General features: G+C 38.5%; 1 protein-coding gene across 1 annotated transcript in view; it reads right to left on the reverse strand.

Moving 5' to 3' along the window:
- ARSB (arylsulfatase B) overlaps positions 1–24,729 on the reverse strand; it is a 197,998-nt gene that overhangs the window by 133,597 nt on the left and 39,672 nt on the right. Inside the window, exon 4 of the mRNA XM_049769081.1 lies at positions 15,207–15,414. Within this exon, the coding sequence (XP_049625038.1) occupies positions 15,207–15,414 (208 nt within the window). The remainder of the gene's footprint in view (positions 1–15,206; positions 15,415–24,729) is intronic.

The raw sequence follows: 24,729 nt of genomic DNA on the forward strand, positions 1-24,729 counted from the left end.
TCAGAACTGAGAGAATACCATTGCCTCACTCCTGGGATTATGATTTCAAGGTTTGTCCCAAGGAACGCAAATGTCCTGGTATCCTTTGAAAAGTATTGGTTACTATTTCTCCCAATAGAATAAAGAAATCTACATGCATTTTACCTGTTAGGAGCAAAACCATAAAGTGATTTCAGATGGACATTAGTGGGCAGGGTCTAAAGAGTGAAAGGAGGGCTGGAAAGACAGTACAATGGATAGAGTTTAACCAATAGCACCACATAAGTCCTACCAGAAATTGATCCCTGAGCAGAGTCAGAAATAAGTGCTGAACATCTCCAAGGGAGATCCCAAACAGACCAAAAAAAAAAAAAGTGGTTAAAATACATTCACTTGGGGCCGGAGAGATAGCACAGTGGTAAGGCATTTGCCTTACATGTGAAAGGTCGCTGGTTCAAATTCCGGCATCCCATATGGTCCCCCGAGCCTGCCGGGGGTGATTTCTGAGTGTAGAGCCAGGAATAACCACTGAGCATTGCCGGGTGTGACCCAAAAACCAAAAATAAAATAAAATAAAATACATTCACTTATGGCTGAGGAAAGATGGTCCTAGTGAGCCAGGAATTGTTATTTCTAACATTTGTAAATGTGTTAAAAGGATAAATTGAACAACAATAACAAAAAAGATGAACTGTAAGAAGTTCTTATTCACCTAAGAAGTTTTATCTTTGTCAGAAATTCATTTAAATATTTAAAAACCTAGTGTCTAGAAGTCATACATAAAATATTTTTCTTTGCACTGAATTGCTATAATATTTACAAGTTTGCCAATTGCAAACATACATTTGAAACTATAAAGAATTTCTCCATTTGCCACTCTCAGTGTTGTGGAATTCAATATATCTGGAAGAAAGGCACATAGTGTTTAAGGGAATGAGTTAAGACCCATAACTGTTTGAAACAATAAGTTACATTTAGTTCTAAGAAAGCCCAGGTCATACAAACTGAAAAGCATAGGCTCCATCACAAATGACTATTTGTTTAAACAGGAATGTGCAATCAAGAGAACCTGGCCAATGTCTATGATGGTTGTATGGCCACGGGCACTATTTTCACTGCTGAGGGTCAACTTGAGTATTGCATGCCTGCAAAAGCTTTCATCCACATACCACATGTCAACACAAACCATTTTTGTCTATTCTAAATGCTGTGATGCCCCACCCCAAACTCACATCAATCCACCTGAAACCTCAGTGCTCTGGTTACTGGCTGTACTCTCTCCAGATCTGCAAACATTCTACAGTTAATGGAAAAGATGGCTCCATCCAAGGATATTGACAGCACTTATAACAAACAGGTATGGAATGACTCTCTTGTTTTATAACACAAATTACAGATCAACTGATCCAAGCTTTCCAGAAATTTTTTTGTCTCCATCTATTTTCCCTCTGTCTTGACTCTTCCTATCTTCCTTTACTGAATAGCCTCCTAGAAAGCCAGCATGGATACAGGCCCCCTTCAGGATATCATCAAATGAAAAACAATCTGCTGAAATTTTTGCATGACTTCCACTTCTTCAGAGTGCCTTTCCATGTTTCTGGGTTTTTTTTTTTTCCTGAGCTGGCCTTCCAGCCCACACTTTCCATTTTACCACTTCAGATTCCTCACTCAAGGCTCGAAATTCACTCTTCCATCTCTCATCCAACCATTATTCCCTCTGACCATATGCAGGTTTCTCTCTCTCACTTGACTGAGAATGCTGATCTCTCTCTTCCCTGCCTATACCAGCCCTCTCATTCCCAGCATTCCCAGCTCTAAAATTTCAGAGACCCTAAATACCTGCCAGATGTTTCCCAAGACAACATCAGAATAATGCCTTTGCTTTTCTGTCTTGTGAGGCTGCAAGATTCCCAGGCCTGGCACTATGTCTATTTATCCTTCTATCCATAAGGAGGCACCAAGTGAGTAAATGAAGGGCAGGCCAATATGGATTTGAGATAATGAAGCCAATATACAAATAATGGGCAGGAAGTTGGAATTTGAACTCAGATCATAACCAAACAGAGGGAGATTAGTTGGTTATAGCCAAAAGAACAGAAGGTTGAGTTTGTGATGAAACAAACAACATTTGTTAATAGTAGTCATGCTGATACACTGCAAAAAGTGTTAGTCATCTATTGAGAATGTGTTTTATATGCACTAAGATCATTGGAGAACAGAATAATTAAAGTGCTTTGTATTAGATTTGTCTAAAGAACTTATTCCTTAAATGGGCACATTTACCTGAATTAAAAATTAATCAAGTAAGGATGAACTTCACACTTAGTAGCTTTCTAGAATATCCCTGTCTTTTTCTATTATTCCTCTCTCTTTCCCCCCCACAACTCTTCCCCCTAAATCCAGCTGCAGAGATATATTATATGTACACAGATGACTTTAATAATTGTATACTTATATAGACATATATTTCTCTTTAGAAATACATTCCCTAGATGTAAGAATTACCATGAGACAGAATTTCTTATAGAATCCTACCCTAGGGTTTCTAATTCAGTAAATCTGAGAGATAGTAGATTTTTTCATTGGGATTTAAACTATAAATGAAAGTACACATCACAAGGGGTAATGCATGGCCCTCTGAAGATCACTTTTTGTAGCCCTGGGGGACTCACATTCCTGGGGCATGACACAGGGGTTCCCACTACCACAGGGCAGAGCAGCCACACTTCTTTAAGTCCAACATTAAGCCAACTCATTGTTGGTCAACTCATTGGCTCAACCAGCTAAGAATTGCTGGAGTGGTTCCTAGGACCCTTGAGCCCTATTTAGGATGCCCCTGTTCACAGAAGAATAACTTTTAAATTGTCTATGTGTGGGCCAGAGTGACAGTACAGTGGGTTGGGTGTTTGCCTTGCAGGTGACTGACTTGAGTTCAATTTCTGGCCCTCCAGAAGGTCCCCTCCCCCAGCCCACTAAGAATAATCCCTGAACAGAGAGCCAGGAATAAGCCTTGAGCTCCACCAGCTGTGGCTACTCCCCTCCTGAAAAAAGTAGTGTCTAAGTAAAATTTTGTACATTCACAATGCTGTGCAGCAACCACCCCCTGCATTTTTAACAATGAATCCATTGAGTAAGAGTCCTATGCATCTTTCTCCTATAAAAGGAGTTTTCTTTAAATTTAGCTTCCCCTAAACCTAAAATGATACTAAGCCTTTGTCTTTCCCTTTAACTAAAAATAAGGCTAGTTTATTTCGAAGTTTTCTGTACTAATAGAGTCAAACATTTGTTTGCATCTACCCATATAAAAATGTAGGCTTATAAAGAAGAGCAGTACAAAGTCAATAAAGTGAAAACACTGGGAAAAATGAATCACTGCCCTAGGATCAGCTAGATTCAGATCCTGTTTCCTTTGGTTTTAATCACAGTGCTATAGCACACTATTAAATTTTGCTGCAGGCACTGAAACTGTCAATAAACACAGAAAAAATCTCCAGAGAAAGACATGCAAATTTGGTTTTTCCTTATAATAAAACTCTCAGCTAATTGTAAGTAAAGCTGATTAATCTGAAAAGAGCTAATATAAATATATAATAGCTGTATACAGATATTGAAATTCAATGCTACTTTCTTTTCAAGGATTAGAATCTGCTTTTCTGGTTCTAATGAATGTTCAAGTCTATAAGAGAAGCATAGATCTCCTTGTGGACTCATAGAATATTCCAAGGGGACCACAAGTGGAAATTGCATGAGCAAGGGGCAACTGTTAGGACATGAAGGCAGATGAGGACACAAGATAAAAGAAAAACTGATTTATGGGCTGGAGCGGTGGAACAGCAATTGGGCATTTGCCTTGCATGCAGCTGACCTAGGACTGACCACAGTTTGATCCCCCAGTGTCCCTTATGGTCCCCCAAGCCAGGAGTGATTTCTGAGTGCATAGCCAGGAGTAAGTCTTGTTCAGCACTGGGTGTGGCTCAAAGACCAAAAAACAAAACAAAACAAAAAAAACTGATCTAGTGGCACAAGAAATGAATTTTATGTTCATTATGTTGAAGTCAAATTTCTAGGAATGATTCTGGCATTTAGTAACTAAATGATTAGCCATAGTAATACACAGAGTTCAGGTTTAAAAAGTGGGAGAGATAACACAAGGTTTGAGGTTTTGCCTTGCATGTGCCTAGGACCATTTTGTCCCCAGCAACACATACAGATACTCCCTTGAGCACCCCCTTTGAATCACTCATAGTTGGGTGTAATCCTAAACCAAAATAAACACAAATTAAATAAAATTCTGTTTCTCTTATTTGACATCCCAACAAAGGCATAATAAAATAAAAAATAATCAGTCTGCAAAAGCAGGATGCACAAACCACCTATCATGTCAGAGACCCTTGGAGAAATTTCCAAGACCTATAAGGTGGAGGTTGAAGGAACCAAGGGCTAACTTTGCCTCTTTTCTTCATGACATAGAGTCAATCCCAAAAAAGGAAGTTACAAGCAGGGAAACAGGAATCATTCTTGCCAGAAGCAGAGAATGACTACTTTTTCTCTTCCTTTGCTTCTTATGTGCAGCTATAAATCCCAACTCATAAAAACTAAAAACCCACAAATAAAAAAACAACCATAGGTATAAAAATAAAAGGTCTGGGGAATAGAGAGATAATACAGAGATTAAGGAACTTGACTTGCATACCATGGGCCAAAGTTCAATCTCTGGCACCATATATGGTCCCCCATTACCATTTGGAGTAAGTACAGAGCCAGAAACCCTGAGCTCCATTGGTTGTTGAAAACTTCTCCACTTAAAAAAAAAAAAGTAAAGGAATAAAAGGGTCTGGGAGTATTATGTATTATTAGGGTATTATTAAGTATTAAGTATAATTAGGATCTGGCCTATTATGTCCTACAAAATTCCTTTCCATCAACTCAACATATATATAGTTCCAACACCAAAACCCTAGAACTTGCAAATACGAAAAGCCAAAATAGCTCTTCCATTTGGAGTTCTTTTAGCATGCCATAGACCAAGTAAACTACACAGTAGGGTTTGTGAAGCAGGCCAGTCAGCATCAGCAGAGTTGAGATTCACTGCCCAGAAGCCAATAGGACTAAGTTCTGCACATCAACCTGTCCTCCAGCTATAGATTTCAGAGGGAATTATCCAGTCCAGCATTTTAACAATAACAAGAAAACAAATCTTCTTCAAGTCTTTCATTCAGAGCAAGAGTAACTAATGCAGAAAATGCCTGTTCCAAAAAGCTCAGAAAAAGCATGGGTTCTAGGATCAGAATTGTACAAAGTTGAAAAGAGGCAATAATATTCGATACTTATTGAGATTAAAAGCTGAAATATATCTGTGCAAGAGATGAGATTTCATTGATATTGACATTGACAGATGGATAGCTTGCCTTATCCTTTTGAATTGACAGAAGAAAACACCACAGACCAGGTAGCTCCTGAACAATTCTCATTGTTCTTGAGGCTAGAGAATCTGAGTTCAAAGCACCGGCTTGGCACCGGTGGGTGATCATTTCCTGATTCACAGCTGGCACTTTCTTACTGATCTCTCTGGATCCACTTTTGTATAGTATGAATCTCATTCATGGAGGGAGAGGACTTCAGTCTCATAACCCAATCATCTCCCACCTTCTAGGATGATCACATCAGTGTCAGGATCCTCACATTTGATTCAGATGCTAGCAATGTAGTCTTGGCCACATTCACTTTACCTCTTTAAGTTTTAGTCATTTTTTTTTTGTTTTGGTTTTTGGGTCACACCTGGCAGTGCTCAGGAGTTACTCCTGGCTCTATGCTCAGAAGTGGCTCCTGGCAGACTCGGGGGACTATATGGGATGCCCGGGTTTCAAACCGGGGTTGTCCTGTGTTTGTTGGCCATGTGCAAGGCAAATGCTTTACCACTGAACTATTGCAAGTTCTAGTCATCTTTATTAGTAAAATGAAAATAAATTAATCTATTTCATGAATTACTTTGTATTTGAATACTGACATGACAAAGAATGAGAAAGTCTAGGTCAGTCTCACATACAGCAAATATTTAATAAAGAGCAGCCATTAATTTTACTAGAGAATTTAGAAGAAAGGGGAACTGAATGAAATGAAGAAAAAATAGAGAAAAAAACGGTTATTTAATATAATCTACTGTACTGAAGAAATTAAAGAGAAGAAATAAAGTTGCAAAAATATCTAACCGGTAATGCAGGGTATCTACAAAGATTAAGAAAAACGATAAAAAGAGAGACAGGGGCTGCACCCAGAAGACTCCACATGCCAGTTCTTCTGTTTCTCTTCAGCTGGTATGTTGGGCAGAACAGCTAGCCATAGGCCCCCTGGGCTGACCACTTAGTCCAGGAGACTGAGATCCGCCCCCCCCACGCCAGACTGGTCTTCAGGGCCACGCCTGGTAAATCGGGCCCTGGGGCGAGGGTGGGGAGAGAAATTCCTCCCCTATGCATACTGGACCCCATTCAGGAGTCCTTTTCTTACTGGTATTCATTTTCAAAAGTGCGTGCGCCCGCGCCATATATATACTTTTTAACAACACCCAAAAATACTCTTAATTCTCAATTGTTTCTAGGGAAAAAAATGGAATTCCCTAATCTGGAGGATAATATTCAAATAGGTCTCTAAAATCAGTGTATATGTAGACGTGACTTCCTATACAGTGGTCCTCTCTGACTGCCAAGCCTAATCCATAAACAATTCATCTATACAATGTATATAGCCCCTCTGATATATTTCACCTCCCCCACACCAGAGCCCTTTCTACTCCCTCATCTCCCAATCCGGATTTGTTATCTTCCCCTTAATTAACTCTCTTTACCCTCAGTTCTTTAATTTGTTAGGCACCAAGACTGACCTCCTGCCCCAACAGATTCTGCCCTTTCGCACATCTATACAAAGCTCATTATTACTCCTTAACTCTCTCACCCCCAATCATCAGTACCCCACATTTACCCTTTTTAACTTCAGTACAACACAGTCCTAATCACAGACCAAAGTCGTGCATTGGATTTAACAACCCCCAATTATTTCAAAAGACAGAAAATAGAAAACATATGTTTTTTGAATATTTTATGTGTATTTTCTTTAACAGCTATAACTCTTTCTAAATAGTCTTTTACCATGAAAATTCTACCCACATTTTATCTTGTCTTCTCTTTGTGAGCTGTTCAATAAGGAATTTTGGTGGAAGAGTCCCTCAGTTTAATGCTTATGATTGAACCATGTCATGGGGATTGTTGGACTTGTTCTTATGACCCCCATATGCGCCGATAACACCACGTGGCATTATTCCTTGTTTGCATAGGCACATTAAAATGGGAAAATACTATACATACAAATAAGTTCTTATCTAATAGAGATTGGAACACACAAGATTTGTGTGTTCCAGACCTTACACCCTGAACATTGATATAATGACCAGGCACAGGCCTCAGAAGAATGGGCATCCTCCATTCACCCCTGAACAGGGAAGCTAACTATGAAACATCCAAGATTTTTTATAACAACACCTGGAAACAATCCTCTACCAGGGAAGACCCTACCACTGCTTTGACATGAACCTGCTCAAAAGAGACTTCCCTTAACACTAAGAAGACTTGATAATAACAATGACCTGCTTACAGGACAGGGTTCTCTGCATTGCCCTTTAATTGTGAGGTGAAATGAGAGGGCGCTCTGCACCATCCTGACTGCAATGTAGGATATGCAGATTCCAGGATCTTTAATACAGAAACATGATACCAACAACAGAGACTGTGTGAAAAATAAAAGTGTATTGGCACTACAGACAATGACCTGGATGGGACAAACTAGTTTGCCTGGAGCCTAGAGTTGGTCTTATGCCAGGAAACTTCAGGGGGTAGGGTCCCCTTGTATTTAGGCCAAGGCTTTTCCTTTCCATGTCCCTCATATTTTGGTGGGCCTATGCAAACAATAATTGTCACTCTAACACCATTTTTACTGTGCTTCTTTGACTCCAATCCTTAAGAAAAACAACCCACTTAAACTTTTGAGGTTAACTTTAACTAATATGCACGTGCATGGAAATGTAAAAAAGTACTTTGCCTTCAATGTTTAAGGAGTTACATAAGTTTTATGGCTTTAGATTGCTTTGTGTGCTGCTTAGAAATATTATGTACTACAATCTGGGGACTTGAGGGACAAAGTAATTGTACATGGGTTCTGTTTTATTTTTCTTAATGTTCTTTGGCTGAAAGTTCAAAGTTAAGATATCAGCAATGGGACTACTGAGAATTCTATTTATGGGTGATTGTCCTTCCACTATAACTTTACCTTGTCCTCTTTCTTTGCATCTTTGTTCTCATAATTAAAAAAAAGATAAAAAGAAAAATCTGAAATCAAGTAGTAAAATGCTGAGTTAGTGATGCAACATATATATTAAGGATATTTTACAGAAATTAACAGCAATAAACTATAATAAACTATAATATGAAGGAAACTTTTCTGCAGTGAAAAAATCATTTTGTCATGTACATCAAAGATCTCATAATAATTCAGGCAAATTCAACTTTGAAATATTTAAAACCAACAACTAAATATAATTCAATAAGAACTTTAAATTATGAACATAATTCTTTTTAAAGCCTTTTGTAAAATACCAATGGCTATTTTAACAAGAGATATTTCACACAATCTGTAAATTTTTCCAGAGTATAAAAATTGAAATAAACATAAAAACTATTTTATGAAGTAGCATAATCAAGCAAAAAACACCTGATAGAGAATAAAAGAAACCATGATCCTACTTTCATTTCTGAACTAATGCAAAAAAATCTAATTAAGACCCTAGCAAATAGAATTCAGCAGTATAAGTGTGTATATATATATATATATATATATATAGTACAAGAGTAATAAATCAATATATTAGACTATTAGACAATGCCTTTTTGTTGTTTTGGAGACACACCAGCAGTAATCAGGTCTTACTCCTGGTGAGCTCAAGTAACCATATCTGGGATCCGACCCAGATCTAATGAATGCAAGGCAAGCTCCCTACCTGCTGTACTCCTGCTCCAACCAAAAATAATACTTTTATAAGTTAATCTTTAATTTCTTATATGAGTAGTTTAAAAGTTATATTTGCCAGCTTGAATAAATATCATAGGTGTTTATGGAACAGTTATCTATTTAAAATTAGTTGCATATACACATTTGAAATCATATACTGAAAAAGATATATGACCTCAAAATATCTCACTCTGGGCTGGAGAGATAACTTAACATGTGTTTTGCATGCAGGAGGCCTGGATTCAATTCTTGTCACTATATGGTCTGGGCATGGTATCCAGAGTAGGCCCTGAGCACCTCTGAATGTGGTCCAAGCCCCCTCCCCCAAATTTCATTTTGTTCAACATTCATGCTATGAAAATATTTATTCCCTCGTCTCATGCATATTTGACATCAATATTTGTTGTCACAGAGCCACTGAAATATTTGTCTTTTTCCGTTACCACAATCACAGTTATATGAGTACTTTCCATTAACTCACATTACTCTCTTCAGAAATTTGGTTTTCCTTAAACTTCCAACTTCCAAGACTTGACATTGTGAGGTCATTTCCCACATATAATCACTAAATAGGTATTAAATGTCTTAAGACTTCACACTGATATTGGCATCAGTATCAACATTCTATTTCAAGCACTTGAAATACCTATCAAAGTGCTTTTGCAAGCTATTCAAAATAAAGTAAATTGAGAGCAACCTTCTGAATATGAGAGCTCTACCAAGGAGTTAAGTACAAAGTGTCTCCTTTTTTTCTAAGAGGTAAGGTTTTTCCTGGAAAACAAATGTTGTCTTTGGTTCAACTTTTCCCACTGCAGTTAATCCTTTAAAAACTATATTACTGGTATATTTAAAGCAAATGGATAAGGCTTCTCAGGGAAATAATATAGTTCCTTCTAGACCAGCACTGCAGCATCAACAAGAAAGTTCTGCTGTGTCAGTCGTTACAATAAGAACCAACAGATCTGAGCTGGAGAGATAGCAAGATAGTACTGTGGGTATGGCACCACATAGTAAGAGGGGAGGGGAGAATAAGAGAGGAAGCGAGGAGAAGGAAGGGGAGGAGAAGAGGGGAGAAGAAAAGGGAAAAAGACCTCTCAGATCATCTCGCAAATCTAGAGGCCAGAATAATGGGGACCTAATCTGTGTCCAGAGTGACCAAAGCAAGTTACCTAGCACCTGTGAACTCTGTCTCATTCTCATAAAACAATCAGGACTATATCTCACACATAGTTAGCACTTGATAAATTCCAGATCCAATCACAAACTTTAATTAAGCAAAGAAAAATAATGATTATATACCCAAATTTTTAGGCTTATAGTAATCACATGAAAAAAAATGGGAAGAGGTCAACAAGCACTTCTCCAAAGAAGACATGGATGAAATTAGACATATAGATAAGTGTTCATAACCATTTATTATCAAATAAATACATATCAATATGTCAGTAAAGTATCATTTCATAGTAGTGATAATGGCATTGATAAAAAAAGACTAAAACTAATTAGTGTTAGTGAGGATATGGTGTGAAAGGACCTCTTGTTCTCTATTAGTGGGAATATTGTCTAGTTCTATATTGTTTATGTTAAACAATATAGAGAGTCCTAAAAAAAAGCAAAACTAGGGCCAGAGCAGTGGCACAAGTTGTAAGGTGTCTGCCTTGCCCAAGCTAGCCTAGGGTGGACTGCAGTTAGATCCCCCGGTGTGCCTTATGGTCCCCCAAACCAGAATCGATTTCTGAGCACATAGCCAGGAGTAATCCCTGAGCATCACCGGGTGTAGCCCAAAGAAACAAACAAACAAAAACTAGAACTTCCATAAGATCAAGAGATTCTACTTGGGGTCTACTCCCAATACACAAAATTACTAATTCAAAAAGATACATGCACATCTACATTTCCTTGCAGCTCTTAATACAATAGTCAAGATATGGGGAAAATGTGACTGGAGAGATAGCACAGAGGTAGGTTGTTTGTCTTGAATGTGGCTGGAAGGGACATGGTTCAATTCCCAGCCATACGGTCCCCCAGCCTTCCAGGTGCAATGTCTGAGTGCAGAGCCAGGAGTAATCCCTGAGCAAAATTGGGTGTGGCCTCAGAACCAATCAATCAATAAATAAAGTTTAAAAAAAGATATGGGAAAAACCCAAACATCTATGACAGAAGAAGCTATGGTCTATAAACACAGGGAATATATACAGCTGAAAATGAAATCATGCCATGCCCTACCTACAATATAGATGATAATAGAGAACATCTTGTTAAGTAAAACAATTCAGAGAGAAGGACAAATACCAAATAATCTCATCCTACTCATTCATAGAGTATAGAAAACAAAACAAGGAAATAGAGAGTGACATATGGTAAAAAAAATCCTTGCCTTGATTATAAAACTGAAACTGTAAGGCAGTGGGAGTCAAGTAAAATGAGAAATGAAAAGGTGAACCAACGTGATCTAGGAAGAATGGTGGAAAGCCTCAGGCACTTTCTCTGGTGCAGTAACCTCAATACCATAAACATTAACAGTATTGGTAACCATGTCACCTAAACTATAATTTTAAAATACAGACACAAGTTTAAGTTTAGACTTAATCAAGGGTCACTAAGGATTTGAGAAAGGCAGACCAAAACAAAGACACAAAAGTCAGGAAAAAAGAGAAATCAAAAAGATACAAAGAACCTTATGAGGAAAAGATATTATGTTGGGAGTATATAAATCTCAAATGTATGTATGTACAAATCTATATGAATGTTTTACATATATGCATGTATATACACATCTCTACACTTACACACAAGATATAATTCATGTTTAAAATTAAAGACTTTCTACAGTCCCAGAAACAGACAGATTAGCAACAAGGCCCTCCTTGTGATTCAAGGGTCATTTTCACTCTATGTCAGTGCACCCTGAAGAAAAGAGAAGCACCAGGACAAAGGTAGAGGTCTTATAGTCACACCAGATATGCTCTGCCCAGTCATACAGTCTCAAGAAACTGAGACAGACAGACAAACTGGCATTGTGGTTCTCCTTGTGACTCAAAAAAGACATTTTCACACCCAGATACACAGGTTGGTACACCTGAAAAAAGCCTGGCTGTTCCATTTAGTTCTGTGGCTGTGCCTTTCTACTAGTTAATGAGTCACACATAAAAAAAAAAACCACCACATTAAAATGGTCACAATGAGAAAGCAAAGCAGAGCCCCATCATGTTTAGTGAATGAAGATGGTAGTTCTGAAGACTCAACTAGGGTCAGCCACCTACTCAGCAACTCTGAGAAGGACTTTAAAAATGAAACAGTGAAGGTGTTAGAGGAACTCAAGAAACCATGGAACAGACAGCCAATTAGACTCAAGAAGCTAAGAGAGTAGAAATGAGAAAACTTCAAACAGAAATGATAAAATAGAAAATGTTCATAGGTGAAATAAAATGCTTCGACACAGCTGCCGAGGACAGAATCAGTGTGCTCAGAGATGAGCTGTATAACACCTCCAGACAACAGCACAAGATGAAAGAATTTTAAAATAAGTGACCAGAGATGAAAAAATATCCTCAAAAATAAATGAACAGACAACAGAACTTTGAAATAAATTCAACAGAAACAACATAAGATTCATTGGGGTCTCAGAGAGGCAGGAAAAAAATCCCAATGAAGAAGCAGAAGTCAAAAACATCATTTTGAGAAGTTCCCAGACCTAGAGTGCATGAATTCACATACTGGATGCCCAAAGAGACCAAATAAAAATTCTCCAAAGCACATCCCAGTTACACTGATGAAAACTATAGAGATTTCACCACCTTAGAAATTAAGGTACACCTGTTTCCAGGCTGACTAAATACAGGGAGAATTCTCCAAAACATTGAAGTTAAAAGTATCTTCAAGGAAAATCATCACTGACCAAGCAAGTGGAAATAAAGAAACAAACAAGACTATACTAAACTAAAAGGCTTCTGCACCTCACTCTCAAAGGATATGGTGACCAAGATACAAAGACTGCGTATGGAATGGGTGAAATTATTTACCCAATACCCATCTAATAAGTGGTTAATATTTAAGATGGATAAGGCACTCATAGAACTTAACAATAAAATATAAATCTCACTACATCAAAACTTGGGAAGAAATTAACAGAAACTTCCTCAAAGCAGAAATGCAAATGGCTAAAAAGCAAACAAAAACGTTATACATCATTAATAACCAGGGAGATGCAAATCCAAACAACAATAAGTATCATCTCACAACACAGAGACTGGAACACTTCATGGAGATCTAGAACAATGGTGCTGACACAAATGTAGGGAGAAAGAGACTCTCATTCACTGCTGGTGAAAATCTAGACTGATCCATCCTATTGGGAAAAAATATAGGCATTCCTCAAAATAGGAATATGCCCTGGTGGCCCAAAAACACAATGCAAAAAATGATATAGTCACTTCTATGTTCATAGCAGCATTATTCATGATAGTCAGAATCTGGAAACAATCCAATTATCCAAGAACAGATGAGTAGATAAAGAAATTATGGCACATCTACACAATGGAACAGTATGTAGCTCTTAGAAGAAAATGAAGCCATAATTTGCTTATACATGGATGAATATGGAGATTATTATGCTGAATGAAATGAGTCAGAGAGGGATAGATATAGAATAATTTTACTCACTTGTGGGATATAAAAACAAAGTCAGTATGATAATATATATCCATCTCAAGAGGCTGAGAATATGCCTTGCAGGAGAAAAGGGAGGAAAAGGTTCATTTCTGAAACCTCATGGTATCTAAAGCTCTGCATGAGCAATCTAAGCACTGAGTACCATAAAACCATAAAACATCTCCCAAAATACACAGATTAATAATACTCACAAAATTAAAATTGACTTCTGATAATTAAAAATAGTGACTGCAATAAATTTAATAGAAATGGCTCAAAATAATAAGAAAACATCCCAAATAATTGAAGAAAACAGACACACAGTGGAGAAAAATATAAAAGAAAATTAGAGGGGGACTGAAGAGATAACACAATGGTAGGGTGTTTGCATTGCAAGCAGCCAAACCAGGACCAATGGTGGTTCGAATCCTGGCATCCCATATGGTTCCCTGTGCCTGCCAGGAGCAACTACTGAGCAGAGAGCAAGGAGTAACCCCTGAATCCTGCTTGGTGTGGCCCAAAAACCAAAAAAGAAAAGAAAAGAAAATTAGAGGGCTATACGATATTTTAATAGTGGTTTTAAAAAAAAAGAGAATAAAAGGTGACATGGAGGGCCAAAATATTTAAAGTAAATAAGTCAAGAAAATTCTACACATAAAAATATCCATTTCTTTCAGGAAGTAGATACTCTTTAGAAGAGAGAATACTTTCTTTGAGTATTTAGCACATAGATTAGGCAAAGAGCTACATCCAAAGCATTGCAAAAAGAAATTTCTGTAAATGGTGTTTCATAGGCAGGTAGAAATCAGCACTGATAATATCAGGAAATCAGAATAATTTTGCCATCGTGACAATGGCTTTCAAACTTTTCTTTCTTTCTTCTCCTTTATTTTCACAACATATAAGGATATTTACATGTCAGAAAGCAATCTTTTTTTATTAAATATAAATTTTATTTTAATCATAGTGGCTTACATATCAGAAAGCAATCTTAACACACACGCACATATTCAGATGTGCATAAGCATGCAGATGTGCGCGCGCGCGCACACACACACACACACACACACACACACACACACACACACACTATACTTGAAGACTCGAGCCAAGATCTAGATTTAAATGGCTCTATTTCTTATCTGTCTTCTTAAGGTCACCATCTGTCTCTTTGCACAGGGGTGCCCCGAATAGTAGAAAATTTCTCCTAAAAGAAAAAGCCTGGGCTCCAAAGATCCACCACCAGCTGCCTGCCTGTGAGTAATGTCTACTCCTATTTAGCCAGAGAGCCTTGTTTCCAAACACAATCCCAGAATACCTTGATATCTGAAGAAATGTGGAATGGTCCATCATTCTTTTTCCTTAGATACATTTTTCTATCAATTATTATCATGTCTCCCCTTGTGTAGTTAGCATTTATTTCAATAAGAAACTGCTAAGTGCTCCAATTTATCTTCATTCTGTGTATCGAATTCCAGGTCCTAGGCTTTGGCAAGAGATGATTGTTGTATTGACGAGCTTACCTGTGGAAAAGATGAACACTGTGTTGTTCCACAGTCCGTGTCTTTTTAAGGCTGCAGTGACATTTCCCACAGCTTCATCCATAAGGGTCACCATTCCTGCATAATGATGCCTGTTTGTATCTTGGATAAAGTCGTATGGCTCTAAGTACTTCTTAGGGACCTGAAGGGGCTCATGGACAGCCTGAAGAGCCAGGTAGAGAAACAGAGGCTGGAAAGAGAGTTTGTGCACATCAGTTAAAAAGGCATAGAAAGAACTAACTAGAAATAGACAAATCAACACATATCAATTAGAGTTTTAAAACAATACACAGAATGTGTTGAAAATATTTGTAAATCATGTATCTGAATTATGACATACAGGGAATTCTTACAACTCAATAATAAAAGACAACCCAATTACAAAGTGTCAGAAAACATTGATCAGACATTTTCCTTATGGGGGTTGAGAGTTGAGGTATGCCTGACAGTACTCAAGGGACATATGAGATGCTGGGGACTAATTTAAGATCAGCCATGTTACCCCTCCCCAAAGCCACATGCAAGGAAAGTGCCTTAGCCTCTGTATTATCTTTTTGTTCTTAAATATTTCTGCAAAGATATAGAGTCAATAAGACACACAAAATTTGGGGCCGGAGTGGTGGCGCTAGAGGTAAGGTGTCTGCCTTGCAAGCGCTAGCCTAGGATGAACCGCAGTGTCCCATATGGTTCCTCAACGCCAGGAGTGATTTCTGAGCACATAGCCAGAAGTAAACCCTGAGCATCAATGGGTGTGCCCCCCCCCAAAAAAAACAAAACAAAATAAAACAAAGCAAAAAGATACACGAAATATTATTAGTCATTAGGAAGTAAAAATCAAAACTATACTTAGATGCCTCTTCACATATACAAGGATGGTTAAAATGAAGGGGGTATAAACCTAGAGAAATTATAAGTGTTGGTGAGGTTATGGAGAAATTGGAACCATAGTTCATTGCTGGTGGAAAAAACAAATTGGTGGCTCCTTAAACTACTAAATGTAGTTTCCATATGATCCAGAATTTCCATTCCTAGTGAAACGAAACCACACAACCCAACAAAATTTGTACATGGAAGTTCACAGGGAGGTATTATTCATAATAGCAAAAATGTAAAAACAGCCACCAACTGATGAGAGTATAAAACAAACATGTGAACTATTTTCAGCGATAGAAGGTAATAAGCAGGAATGAAGCACTAGTACATATTATAACCCAAAAGATCCTGAATTAGAATAAAAACAGATCTATATTTAAAATATCCCAAGTAGAAAAATCTATGGAGAGAGAAAGTGGTTATCTGTTGTCTGAGCCTTTTTAGGGCTGTGATGACAAGAAGTTAGGCAAAAGGGATAACCTGAGTGACAGCTATTATTGTATACTTAAATGGATAAATTTTATGGACTGTGCAGTACATATCACATATTAAAATACTTTAAAATAGTGCTCTAGATATATTAAGGAGTTAAGACACTTAATGCAGCCAAACCTAGTTTGATCCAAGCAACATGTATAGTCCTCAAAGAACTGTCAGGAGTGATCCCTGAGCACAGAGTCAGAAGCAAAATCCTAGGTGTGGCCTGAAATCCCACACATATAACTAACTTTATTTATAAATAAATATACTAAAAGATCTGAGATAAAAATTAAAAATTCAGAGTCCAAAAATAGCCTATAATTTCTTGATCAGAACAAATAATAGCTTATCAATATTAGCAACAAGGGCCAGAGCAACAGTACAGCAGGTAGGCATTTGCCTTGCATGTAGCCAACCTCAGTTTAATTTTTGGTATCCCGGATTGTCTCCCCATGCCTGATACCACCAGATGTCATATGCAGAGCCATCATTGAGTGCAGAGATAGGAATAAATCCCGAGCACAGTCAGTGTGCTCCTCCCCCTCAAAAAAATCCCCAAATAAAAACAATAATATATTAAATATATATACATGTATATTAATATATATTAAATAAAATATTAAATGTTGTCTGTTCCTAGATGCTATGATAATAAGTTACAGATACTTTCCACTTTGTATTCAAAACTTTCCCTAAGTTACTTCCCTTTTACAGATAAATTAACTATGCCGACATCCATAGTAATTAAAGAACAGTTGCTTACTGAAAATCCCATTATATGCTGTGGCTATGTCCCAAAATAAACTGATTCTTTTTTCTTTAGCAAAAAAAAAAAAGTAAGTTCCTGTCTTTTAAGAGAAGGTTAGTGGTGTTGATATTTTATGAGGAAAAAGTAAACATCATGCCTCAGTAGTCTTTGATCTAGGACCAATATAAGGCCAATTTGAGACCAGGAAACTACAGAATGTGATATATTACCCCCAATTTACACGTTTTTTTAGTGGTACTCCAGGTCAGCTTCTTCTTTAATGAGTCTTTCTGAAAGCACTTTTTATTTGAGCTTCTGCAGAATTCTTTAATGAGTTTAAGACTCTCAAAAAGACAACAACTCATTCAAACAAAAATAAGCACATAATTCCATTGGAAGTATTTCAGGTGTTTAAATCTTACAAATGAATGAAGGAAAGTAAAAAAAAAAGTCGAATGCAGCTGGTGTGAGACTCCTACTCCTACTCCATTTTTTATGATCAATAATTTGCTTTAAACTGTCTATGACCCAGCCCTGGAATTGAGCAAGGAGCAGACTCACAAAGACAGCCAACAGATGCTCAAAGAGATGAATCTGACTTAGGATCTCTGGAGTTCAAACACCTTAAACCTAAACACCTTCCCTAAAATCAAAATATTTAATGATTTTCAAATAGCAAAGTCTTCACTTAAAATCTATTTGACTGGGGCTGGAGCGATAGCACAGGGGTAGGGTATTTGCCTTGCATGTGGCTGACCCAGGGCAGACCTGGTTCGATCCCTGGTGTCCCATGTGGTCCCCTTAGCCAGGAGCAATTTCTGACCACATAGCAAGGAGTAACTTCTGAGTGTTACCGGATGTGGCCCCAAAACCAAAACCAACCCAAACAAAACAAAACAAAACTATTTGACTATGAGAGTGATTAAAAGAAATACAGGATAATGCTTCATGGAAAAATACTAAAGAAACCTATACTGAAAGCTTGACCGGGGAGGGGGTGTTATCTGCTGGCCCCCAACACAAGTGCTTCCCACTACATCCTCATATGTCACACAGAAATGTTCATGCTGGGGCCGAGAGATAGTATAGTGGTAGGGCGTTTGCCTTGCATACAGCTGACCCAGGACAAACCATAGTTCGAATCCTGGCATCCCATATGGTGGTCTCCTGTGCCTGCCAGAAGCGATTTCTGAGCGCAGAGCCAGGAGTAACTCCTGAGCTGTGCCTGGTGTGACCCCAAAATCAAAACAAAAAAAAAAAGGAAGGAAGGAAGGAAGGAAGGAAGGAAGGAAGGAAGGAAGGAAGGAAGGAAGGAAGGAAGGAAGGAAGGAAGGAAGGAGGAGGGGGGAAGGAGGGAGGGAGGGAGGGGAGGGAGGGAGGGAGGGAGGGAGGGAGGGAGGGAGGGAGGGAGGGAAAGAAAGAAGAAAGAAAGAAAGAAAAGAAAGAAAGAAGAGAAGAAAAAGAAAGAAAAAAAAAAAAAAAGAAGAAAAAGATAGAAAAAGAAGAAAGAAAGAAAGAAAAGAAAAGAAAGAAAAGAAGGAAAGAAAGAAGGAAGAAGAAGGAAGGAAGGAAGGAAGGAAGGAAGGAAGGAAGGAAGGAAGGAAGGAAGGAAGGAAGGAAGGAAGGAAGGAAGGAAGGAAGGAAGGAAGGAAGGAAAGGAAGAAGAAAGAAGGAAGAAGGAAAGAAGAAAGAAAGAAGAAAGAAGAGAAAAGAAAGAAGGAAAGAAAGAAAGAAAGAAAGAAAGAAAGAAAGAAAGAAAAGAAGAAAGAAAGAAAAAGAAGAAAGAAAGAAAGAAAGAAAGAAAGAAAAGAAAAGAAAGAAAGAAAGAAAGAGAAAGAAAGAAAGAAAAGAAGAAAAGAAAGAAGAAAGAAAGAAAGAAAGAAAGAAAGAAAGAAGAAAGAGAGAGAGGAAAGAAAGAGAGGAAAGAAAGAAAGAAAGAAAAGAAATGTTTATGCTGCCCCCAGGTGTACTGGAGATTCCCTGATGAGGATGCAACGAGTGTCCCTGGGATGAGATGTTGGGGGAAAGAAATATGCTTGGGGACATCAAGAGTTCAACACTGTAGTTGGAGTGAAAGTGTCTTAGCCAGGGGCAACTGTCTGGTTCCAGGGATCTAGATGAGGAAAGGATCAAACAATGAAAAGCTACCATCATTTGAAGCAGACAAAAACATAATTTTTTCATCGTCATTAAAAGTAAGTAAATAAAATAAAATCTCTGCTAACACCATGCCCCACACTCCATCTGGTAACAAATGGCAACTTGTAAGAAACAGAGACGTACCTTCCTTCCCAAATGTACCCCCTCTTTCCACTGAGTGGCTTCAGGCAAGCAGTGCAATCCTGAGAGCTAAGAGGTTGGTGGGGAGAATGGGGACTGATCTGATTCTCCAAGGAACAGGAAGGATGAAAGCTTGATGCTGATGTTTGTGTGCCTGGACTGACCAGCAGCAACACAGAAACCAGAAGGTGACAGCAAAAACAGAGAGAAGACAGGTCACTCCCAGACTGTGACTATTGTGATGGACAATGGCCAGGGAGGGCAGGAGAACCTCTACAGAGGAGGAGAAAATGAGCTTGTCATCATCCTCAGGGGGTTTCATATACTCAATACGGAAATCATTCTACTTTTGCAAAATATTATTTAAAAATCCCTTCCCTTTTATCACAGCAGGGGTTTGACCCAGCACCTCCTCTCTCCCACCCCACCCCACACACAAAGGCTAGAGATCAGGGAAGCTACCCACCCCCACCTGAAAATCCTTCCCATCGAGAGTTCCCTACAGTGCTGCTCTTGAAGCAATAGACAGCAAACCTCCATTTGCAGTGGGCAGATTTCTGTTAAGAACACCCAGAGACAGCAGAGATGAGGGCTGAAAGGATCAGCCCATGATATGAAGTTTACCACCAAGAGTGCTGAGTGCAGTTAGAGAAATAACTACACTAACAACTACCATGACAATGTTAATGAGTGAGAGAAGTAGAATACCTGTCTTGAATATAGGCAGGGGGTGGGAGAGGAGAGAGATGGGGGGCATTGGTGGTGGGAATGTTGCACTGGTGAAAGGGGGTGTGTTCTTTTTATGACTGAAACCCAACTAAAAACATGTTTATAATCATGGTGCTTAAATAAAGATATTATAAAAAAAAAAAAAGTCCAAAAGGCATTACTGAGAATATAAAACTACCTCTCCTGGTGACTATCACCAGCTGAACAAAGGCCTCCAATACCTGCTGACTAGACCCTCACCGACAAGTGTAGAACAATCAGTCCTCAGAAAAGAAACAAGCCATCTCCGTGCATTTCATCAGCAATCTTGGGCAGTTCAGTGTAGGAACCAACAGGCTTACAGGGCCGACACAGCTGTCAGTCAGCAGGAGACCGACAGAATGATGAACAATGCAAGCAAATGGGATGAAGGCCAGAGTAACACATCAAGACTATTTCTCTCTGATTTCATAAACACGAAGTTTCAGCACCACTAGGGAAAATTTACTCATGAAACAGCATATCCCCCCTGTAAAATCACCCATCCCAAAGGGAGATGTGAAACATGTCTGTTCTGTTTTTAAATGGAAAATAATAAAGCACAGTTCTTAGTACCATATGGGAACCCTGTCCAAAGAAGAAGATTCTCAACTTTACTCAGGAAGCCCCTATTCCCACACCCATCTATACTCACCTCTTCTAATACCTTCCTGGGAAATAATTGCTGCAACTTTCCTACACCTACCAGCCAGGTTCTGAGCTCGCTGTTAGCCAGCAGCCACCCTCCAGGATATAGATTTATCATGACTCTGCCTTCTCCTGACCTGAGTTCCATCTGGTCATCACACTAACTTTGGATACCTGTGTCAGACCTCATTGTCACAACACTTACAGTGTTGTGTCTGCAACACTAGCACTCAAGTTGCCAGAGAGAGTTCAGGGGTAAGGCATCTGACTTGCATGTGGCCACTTTAGCCAATCCTGGCATTGCATATAGCATTTGAGCACTGCTAGGGATCACTTGGAGCACAGAGCTAAGAATAGCCCCTTTGCAAATCTGGGTAATAAAACATTAGCATTCTGGATCTGATCCTGGAATCCATTGATCTCTGGATTTAGGCTGGACTCATATCTTGCATTTTTTCCTTGGGATCCTTGCTCTGACCAACCCAGTTGAGCTGCCACTCTACACAAACTGTCACCCTTTTAGTTTTTTGGTCTTTTTTAAGGAAAGACAGAGAGAATGCCCAACAGTCCTCAAATGATCAACGCCTAGAAGTGCTCAGTGATGCCAAGAGTTGCTCCCAGGTCGGCCACATACAAACTCTTTCTGGCCCTCTTTCTGTTTTTTTTTTGTGGGAATACAAATGTAGATTTAAGTCATGATGTAGAGGTAAGTCATGATCAAAAGTATCACATTTAATCACACATAAATAAAAGCATGAAATTTTTACCTAATGACATTAGTATGTTAATAAGGTGCTCTTGATTAAAATCTAAAAATCCTTACCAAATTTCAATGAGGAATAAGAGTATCTTCATTCCCTTAGTGTAGTTTCTTAATTGAAAGCATACATTTTTAGAAAAAATATGATGTGCTTTGAACTTGTCATTCTCTTTTTTTGACTTCCTAATTACAACATTTCTTTCAAAATTGTATCAGAAACAAGAAGCTTTCACTGGAACTTCATGTTTTGTTTTGTTTTTTAAGAAACTAGAAAATAGCGAGATAATACAGAATTTGGCTTACTTTGCAGGGAGCTGATCCTGGTTCAATTCCTGACACCATGTGCAGTCTCCCACTCTAGAACCGTCAGGAGTGATTTCTGAGCACAAAAGCAGGAGTTGCCCCTGAGGATTACAGGGAATGGCCCAATCTTTACCTCCCACCCCTAAGGAAGCTTCTGGCACAACAGATATGTGATTAAAAAAATGTATTTTTTGTTCTGTAAGTGTTGAGAAGAGATGACAGTAACTGGAAGGTACTAAGTGACTATATTGTCTCACATTGCAGTGTCTCTGCTAAGGGAACGGATGGAGAGAAGACAGTCTTTCCCTCTAATAGTACTTGCATAAGTTGCTATTAACAGTGTTTGGGGGACATTAGCACCAATTGAGCTTCTGCTACAAAACAGCTCCATATGCTTTTTCCCCTTAAGTGGTCTTTAAAGCAGACAGAGTTTTAAGTTAGCTGGTGGATACTTTGTGTATGTTTTTTTAATGATTTCCATCTTAGAACAAGATGTCTCAGTTATAATTTATACAGGGCACCCAAGAAGCATGTAGAGAATGAGATTCAATGCTAGGATAAAATGATGAGAAGTGCAGTTCCTGCAGCTGTGATCCACCACAGGACTGAGACTGGAAAGTAGGGACACTTGCATTTGCTACTTTATAAGATGAGCCCTTGGCAGCTGCTGATCTTATTTCTTTGTGCCTGTGCTCAAAACTTGTAGGATGTTGAGCATGTTGGATGCTACTCGAGAACTTTTCAGGGTACAGGGCTTAGGGAGCTTGACTTGCATGCTGCCAGCTCTGATTTGCTCTCAACATCACATGTAGTTTCATGAGCACCAATTGGAAGGATCCTTAAGCACAGAATCAGGAGAATATCCTGAACACTACTCCAAAAAAAAAAAAAGCAAAAAAACCTCTTTTTCAGAGGAGCAAAAAGTATAGCGAGTGAGGACTTGCCTTGCATGCAGCTGCTCCCAGTTCAAATCTGTGGTGCTCACATATGGTCCCCTGAGCCCTGTCAGGAGTCACTCTTGAGCACAGAACCAGAAGTAGGCCCTGAGCACTGCTGGGTATGTCTTAAAGAAGTTAAAGAAATATCTTAGCAAATTAAATATATAAAACACTTAAAACGTGACTGCCCTCTTATCTAGCCATTCCCTTCAGATTCTCCAGAGGCTGTGCTGTGCTAACTCTGCAGAGATGGCATAAGACAGATCAGGGCCTCTTTTCCTCAGTTCTGGTACTTCCCCCACTCCATGTCTGCTATGGCAGCCCACCCACTAAGAACCACTGCACCCCAGCTGCTTTCTTTTATCCACTCTCTATTATGGGCACTGTGAGAGAATACACCATTGTTCTTTAATGGGAGCGAAGCTTTACTGAAGGCATCTTGTAGTTATTGAAGATTAAATCATGTTATACTCTAAACTTATAAAAGCTTTTTGCTTTGACCCTTGGTATCTGAGGAGAATCAAAAGTGGCCACACACCAGAATTACTGGTGGGGGAGTTGAGGAAAGGGATAATTAAATACTTAGGGGAGGAAGCCACTTCTGACTAAATCACAATTGTTGGTATTTCTTCTGAGTGCCCCCAGTGATCCTAATTCACAGGATTGACGCTATCAAGCTGAATCTGTGCCTAGGCCTCATGATCTCTGGTTTTGGATGTTAGCTGACACCAGTGAGGCTGATAAAGAGTACTTAGCTCTGGCATCTTAAATCTCAGTCTGGGTTTAAATTTTGACTCAGATGCAATTGCTCTGATTGTGAGCGAATGACTTAGTCTCTCTGAGCTAGTTTACTAATCTGAAAGTAGGTACTTCAAAGGACCACTGTTTCCTTAAGCCCTCATTTTTGGGGTTTAGGCTGTATATAGAAAATATCAAGTTTACAGAAAAAGAAGAAAAAAACCTGAAAACTTAATTAAAAAAATACCTAGCAGTTAACTTTCCAAGCACCAATACATTGGTTTAAATCTAGCTTTAAAATGATCCCATTTTTGAAATTGTTGATCCAATTTCCACAGAAAGCATAGCCATGTAAGAGGTAAGTATGAGAAAGTGAAAATAAAAAATCAAACGTGGATAAAGCTGAGGAGAGCATCAGGGAGACACTGCTGTGCAGAGTTAGAATAGATAAAGAGAGTCTGAAATCAGTGACTTCAAAGAAAGTCAGAGACTGGATACCAACTCAGAAGAGATACATACAGTGGATTCACCACTTGAAAGATGTAGTGGTTACCCCCAGAAACCCTCCACAATTGTCATAATGGAAGGTAGAAAATTGGAAGAAGCAGATCACACTATACATTATGTAATTTGCTAAACCATGCTCACCCTTGAAGGACTACTTTCATATCTATTATGATCTAGTCCTTAATGAAACCATGGCCTGAGTCCAATGGTGGACAACAAAAGTAATAAAAGTAATTTAAATTACTTTAAAGTAATTTAATTTAAATCATAAAATTTTGTTTAAACTTTAGTTTATAATTGTGGCTATAGTTTAACTCAACCAAAAAAAAAAAAGGCAATTTGGTGAAACAAGATAACTTGTATTGAAACTTATTTAGAAAGATATAAGGGGAGAGAGAGAAGCACATGCCCCAGAGAAAGCATGGGCTTTTACAGAGTAGAAAAAGGGCAAGCTACATACATATTAAAGGAAAACATAAATTT

The sequence above is a fragment of the Suncus etruscus genome, chromosome 2 (assembly GCF_024139225.1).
Source record: "Suncus etruscus isolate mSunEtr1 chromosome 2, mSunEtr1.pri.cur, whole genome shotgun sequence".
NCBI lineage: Eukaryota > Metazoa > Chordata > Mammalia > Eulipotyphla > Soricidae > Suncus > Suncus etruscus.